The sequence below is a fragment of the Gambusia affinis genome, linkage group LG09, assembly GCF_019740435.1.
Source record: "Gambusia affinis linkage group LG09, SWU_Gaff_1.0, whole genome shotgun sequence".
In the NCBI taxonomy this organism is placed as follows: Eukaryota; Metazoa; Chordata; class Actinopteri; order Cyprinodontiformes; family Poeciliidae; genus Gambusia; species Gambusia affinis.
Window position 1 is genome coordinate 27,663,225 of NC_057876.1, and position 9,887 is coordinate 27,673,111.

At 35.8% G+C, this 9,887-nt stretch overlaps 2 protein-coding genes across 11 annotated transcripts in view; one reads left to right on the forward strand and one right to left on the reverse strand.

The window, feature by feature from the left end:
- Positions 1–2,120, reverse strand: part of rapgef2b (Rap guanine nucleotide exchange factor 2b) — a 100,209-nt gene extending 98,089 nt beyond the window's left edge. For all 10 annotated transcript variants that reach the window (XM_044126699.1, XM_044126694.1, XM_044126692.1 and 7 more), the window contains exon 1: positions 1,419–2,120. In XM_044126699.1, the coding sequence (XP_043982634.1) occupies positions 1,419–1,487 (69 nt within the window). In that variant the 5' untranslated portion in view covers positions 1,488–2,120. The remainder of the gene's footprint in view (positions 1–1,418) is intronic.
- Positions 2,121–3,250: 1,130 nt separating this feature from the next.
- Positions 3,251–8,288, forward strand: LOC122836909 (uncharacterized protein C4orf45). The gene is made up of 4 exons (XM_044126887.1): positions 3,251–3,383; positions 4,718–4,947; positions 5,170–5,228; positions 8,097–8,288. The coding sequence occupies exons 1-4, from the start codon at positions 3,320–3,322 to the stop codon at positions 8,149–8,151; spliced, it is 408 nt and encodes a 135-aa protein (XP_043982822.1). The 5' UTR covers positions 3,251–3,319; the 3' UTR covers positions 8,152–8,288.
- Positions 8,289–9,887: the final 1,599 nt, after the last annotated feature.

Sequence of the window (9,887 nt, forward strand, 5' to 3'; positions counted from 1 at the left end):
ACTTCCTGAAGTAAGTGCCTATTTTAAATGGGAATGTTTCTCAAGAACAGAGTTAGGCTGAGCCATCCAGACACTATAAACCTTAAAAATAAGTTATTTTTATCATTAAGACAATAGTCTCACAAAATATTGTGATAAAAGTCTTGATATATTATTCAATTATTATTGCACTCCAAACTGTCCTTTGCAATACAAATATTGCACACACTGACATTGCAACAATATTTTTTGCAGTTCTTTGTAGAATACACCAAAACCCCCAGGTGTGGAATACTGCAATAGCAAAGAACCGTTTGGATGCAATATTTTTTAGGCTATGAAATGTTACATAATGAGTGTGAATGAGTTCAACCAGAATATGCCCATGTCTTATAAATATTGATGATCAATATGCTAAAACTCAAGGGGAGTGGTGGGGTCATTGTGATAAAAGAAACAAACAAAATGATTGGCAGTTGATATTAATGTAGCAGTATAAAGCAATATTTCAATAAGATGTTTCCCTAAAGCTCTACAACCACAGCTTGCATATATATATATATCTATATATCGATAGATAGATAGATAGATAGATAGATAGATAGATAGATAGATAGATAGATAGATAGATAGATAGATAGATAGATAGATAGATAGATAGATAGATAGATAGATAGATAGATAGATAGATAGATAGATAGATTTTGATGGAAATGTAAATAATGAATTACATGCTTCTATTTCTGTGCATCACAACAAATAAAAACACAGTTAAGTACATAGCACGCAAAAACTTTTAGTCCAATTTTAAGACCCTGGTGAAGTTTTGTATGTAAACAAATAAAGGATTAGAGTCTTATGGTATAAATCGAACAATCTCGCGTTGCTTGCTGCTGATTCATATTGTGTTGTGATGCTTTGGTCCCTATACCTGGTCCTCGTGGCTCACTGTCCCGCATGTTCTGCCGCATCTGATTTATATTAAATAGTCATTAACAGATTTGTGCAGAATTTGGTGGCATGCTGGGATGCTTTATGGAGGCAAAGGAATATCAAAAACATTAGGGGCCACCATACAGATGTATACCGCATGGGGTGAGCTAGAGGGTGCGATGCCTGCACACCACAGCGATCTAAAACCACGATGCACACGAATGCATGCGGGTTGAATCCCCACCGTAGTTGCAGCTCCTGTTGCAAGTTAAGTGTACCCGATTATCTGAGCTGATAAGGGGCTTAAAGAGGGATGCAGCCGTACCTAATAGGAAGCAACTACATGGCAACAGTTGCACATAGAAACATTGTTAAACTGTTGCAGATCTGGACGCTGCAGTGTCGAGATGTTGCAACAGAATTCCTGAAATAAGTACGGCAGATTTAATTTGCAGTACAATGTAGTAAATCCTCACCCCCCCCCCCCCCCCCGCCCCCCCACTGACCTGTTGCGTTCGTTCAGACGGATTCATCATCACAGCCTGCCGAAAGCGGTTATCCACATAAGACGCCATTGTCTTGGAAGGCAGCGTGTAGCGCAGTTTCTTCTTTTTGAGAACCACTTTATAAGAATCCAAAGGCGATGTATTTGCACAGATGTAGGCCTCCGTTTTGTTGTACTTTATTCTTGTTGGCTGTGGTCCGGAGCTGGGAGTGCCCCAAGCCAGGCCACGACTGGAGCCAGACAGCCGAGCGGTCTCCTCGGGGTGTCTGTCCCTCTCTGCTGCCCAACCCGAAACCGGCTGCCAACAGCGGTTCCCGCTGCCACCGACTACTAAAACTTATTTAAATTTAAAAAAATATCAAACAGTCTCTTTGAGTTATTTTCAAACTACCAAACCTAAAGTCCCACCGTTGAAGCCAGCGTTACGTGAAGATACTCCTTGTCTCCTCAGCATTCTGCTGGCGACGAGAAGAAATTCCATAAAGGATCCGGTAAACAAAAGGAAAGCTAACGGCTACAAGCTAACCAGACAGCAACAACATGGCGTCCATCACGAAAAGGTCAAAACTTCTTACGTTCACTGAGAAAACTCATTTTATTCGCGTTTACAGACAACTAAAAGTGAGAAATGGCACACCACCGTTCGCAGTATTCTGTTGTATGCCACCACCATGGTGACTGACATAAGACATCAAGTCCGAAGGAGTTAGAAATACTACTTCCTTGTGTGATTTTCAAAATAAAGTTCTGCAAATAAATAAAAATCGTATTTTTTAAAATAACTACTTACGTTTTCAAACAAAAAACTTTATTAAATATACTTTTAATGCTCTCATACATATTACACGAGACAGAAGCAAGTTAAAACAACGAAATGGAATGGCAACAATTTTTGCAAATTCTGCATAATCCTTCCGTTTGTTCTTTGTTGTTTCCAGGGTTGTTTTAGGTAAAAAAAAAAAAAAAAAGTAAAAAGTCGTATTGGCACAATTTGGTAAGTTCATTTTGTTAATGAACTTACCAAACTGAAATATAGAAATATAACTAGATGTAAAAACTCACAAAAGAAAACTCTGTAACAATAATTTTCAGTTTGGTTTATTCCCTATTGATATTATTTAGACAGGGAGAACATTCTGTTTCCTCCAAAGCCATCGTCATCTATTTGATTTGACAAGGATTTAGTAACATGGAGGAGGCTTATTATGGGCGAGTCCATTCAACAAAGGACGGAGCGAGGGATGTTAATGTGGGAAAGGTAGTGCTTTGGCGCCACCAAGTGACGTTGTCAGGAATTACAGGAGTAAAAGTAAAGAACAATGGCATACAAAAACCCCTCCAAACTCCACGAGACTATGAAGTCCAACATATGTTTATTATAACATATAAGTTAAATTATTTAAATTCAATTAAGTAACATGCCAAAACACAAATTTGAATCATTAATCATTAAAAGCTCACAATTAGGAATACATATTTATTAAAAAGAAGCCCCAGGTTAGATCAATTTTCCAGCCAATCAAAATTAGACATCTTCGCATTCTAACTTTCTTTTGGGAAGTTCAAAGGTCGTATGTATGTTTACCTTTCAAAAGGTATGTTTACCTTACTTCTTTTGAATGGTGTAAGTATGTATGAGACCGTCTGATGTGCTTCTCTCTCCACATGCAAATCTGTTTGTATGAATAACATTACAGATATTTAGATAAGGAGATAGCTGAGGAGATAATGTAGGTTTCCTGGTTGTAGAGTATAATTAGGCCTCAGGCAGTGGCACCATGACAACCACCGGTTGTATTACAACCAGGCATGACCCCATGGACAGGACTGGTGAGCTCATGTTGTCAGCCGATCAGGGGATTTAGGAAGCTCTTTCTGAGCTCCAGATATAATAAGTTAGAAATGATGCAGAACAGTAATAAAAACTCAGCTGAGACACAGTATGGACAGAGGATCCTTTTCACAGGTAGGAAAATCTAACTCACAATGTGCCTTTGTTGTGTTTCCCTCAGCTGACTAGAAAACTCTAAAAGGCAAAAAAAAATTAATTAAAGCAATTTTGATGTAGCTATAAGATGACATAGTCTAATGACATGGATTTTAAGCATTCAAATGATTGAAAGGAAGTTTTAAAGGACAGTTTTCTGTGATCAAAGACCAAGATAGTAACATAAGAAATGGGAAATATCTGTTTTACAAATATTATAAAATAATTTTTCTTACTGCACTTTTGATATTTACTCTATGGATAACCAAAAGATATAAAGAATATTGAATAGCATGAAAAGGGGAAATTGCTTCTACTATAATGAGTTCTTCTTTTTGTTCAACAATTCAATTAGAGCTCAAGCAACCACTGCTAACTTACAATGCTGTGAGAAACTTCCTTTGTTTTTGCTTTTTCTAGTCCAGTATGTTTCAGTTCATCAAAAACAAGCTGATATCAGAAAAAGAGAAATGGAGTAATACAAAATGCAGTCTCTAAACAAAATAATGCCAACCTCAATGCAATAACAGGTTTGTCCACCCTGAGTGTTTTAAACCATTGTGAAGGAATTATGGCCTCTTTTTCTATGCAGAATTGTCTTACTTCAGCAACTTTGGAGAATTTTCAAGAATAAAGATTTTATTTTGTTTCCCTTTCTTAATATAGAACCATAAAGTCTGAAATTAAATGGGGCAAGTAAGGCGTGTAATTCTGCAGATGTCCTACAATCTGGGGCTCTGGACTTCTAATAGCTTTGGCCAAAAATGATAAATAAGGAAGAAGTGTTTCCTAAGTTGATAAAACTGGATATATTTAGCAGGGCGATTTTTCTTTGTTTGTTTCACATGCCATCTCTGCATTGTGGTTTCTACAACAGAATACAGCAAGTGATGCAAATATTATATTTTTGTTTCCTCAATTTGTTTGTATAAGGTTTCAGAGTGTGTGCTTTTTTTAGGCAATATACATGCATATAAAAGTCAAGAAAATATGTTTGTCACCTTTTGTAAAAGTTTAATATTTTGTACAACGGAAAAACAAAAATTTAGCTCTGCTCCTTTGATTTTTTATCGGTCCTTTATTAAAAACTGTTATTTTACTTCAGATAAATTTTGATTAGCAGGACTGGGTAATAGCAACAGTTGATGGTCCCTGTTCTGGAATATTTTGTGACCTGGATGAATTGTTCATGCATTCTTGGAGTAATTTTGTCATAATTTATTCATGATTTAACAAAGGGTGGCACCATTAATCACAAATCACAATTGAAGTAGGACTCAATTTCATTCCTCATAACTTTGAACTCTCACCAGGTCCAGATGGAATTGGAGACTACAGGCCGAGATCGAATTATTTCCCCCTCTACATTGGTGTTGGTGCCACTTCTCCAGAGGCCACCAGTGATCTAAGTTATTTATGCCGAGCTGCTCCTGACGCCCCCCCACCTGCACCCAGGCAGAGTTTTGTGGGTGAGGTGGGCTGGGGATGGCAGTATAACCAGCTGCTGAATGGAGACAGGCTGCTCAGCAATATGCAAATTAAGGTATAAACATGACCTTGTGGAGCTGATTCTAATGAGTAGGTTGAGGCATAAACTTTGATGTGGAAAAAAACCCAATCAGCTTTATTGTGAGGAACAGACGGAGATAATGAAATATGAATTTATGTTCTCTATAACAAGGCAGGAATGGCACATGGATTATTTATCAAGTCTGGATTGTGATCCAATATAATTAAAACTTCACTTTGTTTGATTTTCTGACAGAAAACTGACATTAGGCGAACACTGGAGGACAGAGTCTCTCAGAAGTTTCAGATGAACCCGTAGGTCCCAATTTGTCCATTTAAAACACATTAACATGATATATGTTCATGATGTTTGAACAGTGTTGAGCTAGCTGGATTGCATGTTACCTGCTTCCTCATCCATAATGCAACATTTCCACTTTAATGAGAACACACAGCACCTCAAGCCATGGACACCAAATCAACCAGAATGAACTTGGACACACAGCCGCCAAACCTTCTGGAGGGTTTATTTACATTTTACATTTTTCATATTACAAAAAAAAATATTAATGAAATGTAATGGTATTTATTTCTTGTATGTTGCGAGGCATAACTTGAAGAAATCCTACAACGAGTAATGACTGAATAGTACAGGTGTGTCATAATAAATTAAAATAACATTGAAAAGTTAACATTTTATTTCTGTAATTCAAATAAAAAAAGAACTACTAATAAATTACAAAGATTCAATGCACACATAGGGATGTGTTGGCTCACAGCTAATAAAATAAAATTTCCTTAAAATTGGAACATTACAAACAAAAAATAATAGTAGGCTAATACTGCAATAGCTATGAACAATATAATAGTGGAGAAGACAGCTGACTTTACAGTTGTTCTGGAGACCGTCACTGACACACTCCCCAAGAAAGTAATTTTTAAAGAAGCTGGCTTTTTGATTAGAATGTTGTAACTAAGCATGTTAATGGAAAATTGAGCGGAAGGAAAATATATATAAAGCACAAACAACACAGAAAACCTTGAGGAAATTATTAAATACAGCAGGTTAAATAGGTCCAAGCTTTAAGGAAATGTTGATTGCATGAGAAATCAGCATTTGCATTTGCTCATATTACCAGAAGTACTGTTATCTGCTTCTGTTACCATGGTATCGCTGGATTTGATTGGCCAACAAACCCACAAAAGATCTATGGAGTATTGTGAGAGGGAAGATGAGTTACACCAGATTCAACAATGTAGATGACCTGAAGGCCTCTGTTAGATTAATACGGGCTCCCTGAACACTTGTGCAGAACCTGTAGTGCAATAATAGTTACTCAAGCATGAAAAAACCCTGACCAAGTGGTCAGTGCAATGAAATTTTATTCCTGTATTTAAAATCTTTCTTTTATGTACTATTCAAATTGTCTAAGAATATGAGAGAATATGTGTTTGGAGTACCAGAGTTGTTTATATCTCAATTAATATCAATGAACATTTGAAATATATTTCTCTCTGTGTAGTGAATAGGATTCATTTGAGTTTACATTTATTACAGTTTATTGAGATGCATCCCATTCAGTGGATTTTCTGCAGAGTGGAAAGAAAATGAATAAAAAGAGAAAATAAATGTGTAAAGTCGCATGGTCTTTAATATACAAAATCTATTTTTTCAGTATTTAGACATTTCTAGTGTATTGTATTGTATTGTATTAACAGTCCCCACTGTATCTATGGAAGATTTTGAAAGTGACACATTTACTCTTTTCAGTCCCACTGCTGGCAGCACATCTGAAGGATGATGATGGACAGAGTGTTGTATGTTTCTATAGTTGTTTTTTTTCATCTGACTGGTGTTAGAAAGCTTGAAGAATGTAAGATTTCTTCTATTGGATATTTGATGGTTTTTTCTTTTACAAATTTGCCACCACTGGGTGAGTATTCTTTAACTTTAATTTATTTATCTCTGATATTAAGCTCTGAAAAATGACTCTCTTTCTTGTTCCCAAATAGGTTTGCACAGTTATGCAGCACATTAATCTTTGTGTGATGCAGTAAAACATATCACTAAAAACACAAAAGCAAGAAACTTTTGAAAAATACATTGTATGTAACACTGATGCAGTGCAATGACAATGGGATATGTCATTGAAGATCAAGAAGAAACTGTGGGAAAGCAAAGATAATGATCGATGAGATTCAAGTTATTTTTTTCTTTAATAATGAATAAACTTGAAATAATGTGAAGGATCAAAAGTAAAAGCATTTTGTTGGTCTGAATTTTTCAATATTTGTTCACATAGTTTTTACTTGAAAAAGTGACCATTTCTCTTCAAAGAGATCTATAGATAGACATTAAATATGATCCATATTATCACTAAGAAGGTTGAAGATGATGTTATTTTAAGAAACAGAAATTCAGTAAAATATGGAGATAACAGGCTTAATAAGTATCCATTTATTGGTGCTTACAACTTAATATTTGTACAAAGACTGATGGTGAATGTGCAGAAACCTCACATGTGTAGCAAAATCAGAGGTCAATAAAAAATAACCTGGTGCAGATATAGTATCTGTGATAGTAGCATAGTTAAGACAGCAGTAGAGATAAAACTCTCGCTTGTACTAAGGCAACCGTGCTTTATTGGGTCATGATTGCCTTCAGATTGTTGTGAGATTTTATAACTGTAGTGAATACTAAAGATGTTAAAAAGTTGTCAAACACTTGGAGACTAAGTCAGTTTAAATCTGGTGCGAAGGCAATTATAGTTATTTGAATTTAAGAGTATTTTTTATGGGTGAAAGTGCCAGAGGTCAGACTTATGTGGCCTTAAAAAGAAAAAAATGTACAGTGAAAATAGGAGAGAAAAAACAGGCAAAGACAAATGTAAAACCTCAAAATCTGCATGTGCTCAAGTTTGTATTAATTTGGTTTTGGAGATTTTGCCAAGCATAACAATACTAATGAAAAACTTGCCTATATTGAAAAGTTATAATAATGGGATAACACAAGAGCAAATGTAAATTCCTAGGATAATAAATGTCCATTAGAAATGACAAATATGTAATTTTGAAAAAATAAAAAGAACAAAAACTACTCAACTATTCATGCTATCTAACAAATGCATTGTATCTCTTTTTTCATGTACCCTCCAACGGTTTTCTGTCTGTTTTTTCTTTCAGAAGGAACTTCGATGACTTACAAAAAGTCAACACCAAGTTTTCCAAAAACAATTAGAACAAACAGCAGATGGTATTCCACCGCCCACAGAGAGCCAAGGACCTGAGTTTTGATGAGATCCATCAAATTTGAATAAACATCTCCTAATCAGTATAAAGAGTTGAGTCTATCCACACCCTCCAACTTTATGTGAAAATGGCTTTATTAACAATCAGATGATGTAAAAAAAATAAAAATTCTACATGTCTGAATGCTCATGGCAAGTTTGTGGTTGTGTTCATGTAATATTATTACCATATCTACTAAATCTGAGCTTTATACATTACTGATCATATAAACTAGCCAAGAAAAGGTGTGAAAGTGTCCAAATTTGAAGAATATAAGTAATTCCTCAAATTGGACTTCACCTACAGAAATGTCATTGACTTCCAGTTGGGGTTGTTTTTCAGAGCTCATTTGTTCGTGTTACACTTGAACAGTGACACATTTCAGATCATCTGAGAAGCACCTGTTAATCCATCCCCAGGGCCCAGCAGTCACATCCTCTTATGTCTGCAGTAGATAACAGAACAAGTTCTTTGGCACCTGAAAAACCAGAAATTTCCACAATATGAGCCAAGTGGATGTCATCAGTGCCTCAGAGGAGCTGGACATAATCTACCACCACCTGAGGGCATCTTGTGACTAAATGTGTTGAGACAGTACAGCTTGAAATGTGTCTACTTATCGTCTTTAATTGGAGGGTGCATGGGAGTTCACCTAACCAGTTTACAAGAGTTTGTGGACATGGAAAAGGCATTCAACCATGTCTTTTGGGAATTTCTAAGGGACTAACTCAGGCTCGTTTTTGGTGAGAGCTTAATTCTCCCAAAGTTGGCCTTGTCAGTCATTCTAACCTTAATAAACAAAATTTCTAGGTGCAGCTAAAGTCTTGTGGGTATCCATTTTGGTGGCATTAGGATCTAGTTTCTCCATTTTGTACATGATGTGTTTCATCAGACTGTGAACTACATCTTTCACTGGCTTTCCCAGCCCAGTATGAAGTGGGCTGGATGTTTAGAAGGAGTTTAGTTTTCACAGGGTCTTATTCACGGATGAGGAAATAATGGAGAAGGAGATCAACTGGTGCTGCATCAGCAGTGATGAGAACAATGTACCAGTGGTCTTTGAAGGTAGTTGAGCCATTTCAAAGGTCTCATCTCAAGTATTTTTCTCACTACAAAAACAAAACAAAACAAAAAAAAAAACAACAAAAAAAACAACGAATAAAGTCCTGTTGGATTTAATACACATACATTGACGAGACACTGAGAACAATTTGTAAGAACTTTTAACACTTCTCGTGGCATTGTTTGCCCAATGTTGTAAATACACGGCCCTCATGCAACAAGGAAATGACGTCACGAATTTTACCGGAGCAAGTTGAGAAGTATTTTCAATCAAGAAAATAAAATTACTTCAAATTTAATTTTTTGTTGACCACAAAAGTGAAAATAATTTGGAATATCAATTTAATATTGCATGAAGTCATTTTTGTTCTTCAGTGCCGATTTCTAACAAGAAAATCTTGAGACTGAAAAGCAGCAAATCATGTATTCTAACGTGTGATCTTTTATTGTATAATTATGCTTTTGTGGAATACGCTTTTTTTCTTTCGTTTTTTTTTTTTTTTGTGAAATTCATTTTTCTCTCGCTGTGTTTTAGTTTATGGGGTGCGTTGTTTTGTTTATCCTAATGTTATAACACACACTGGAGCGAGATAATGGTAGGAATTTTGCCTTGCAGCAGAATGA

Excerpts from the sequence above, each read along its gene's own strand:
- LOC122836909 (XM_044126887.1), top strand. The coding sequence starts at position 3,320 with ATGATGCAGAACAGTAATAAAAACTCAGCTGAGACACAGTATGGACAG. Across the intron at positions 3,384-4,717 it reads ACAGAGGATCCTTTTCACAG|GTCCAGATGGAATTGGAGAC; the intron begins GTAGGAAAATCT and ends AACTCTCACCAG. Across the intron at positions 5,229-8,096 it reads CAGAAGTTTCAGATGAACCC|AAGGAACTTCGATGACTTAC; the intron begins GTAGGTCCCAAT and ends TTTTTCTTTCAG.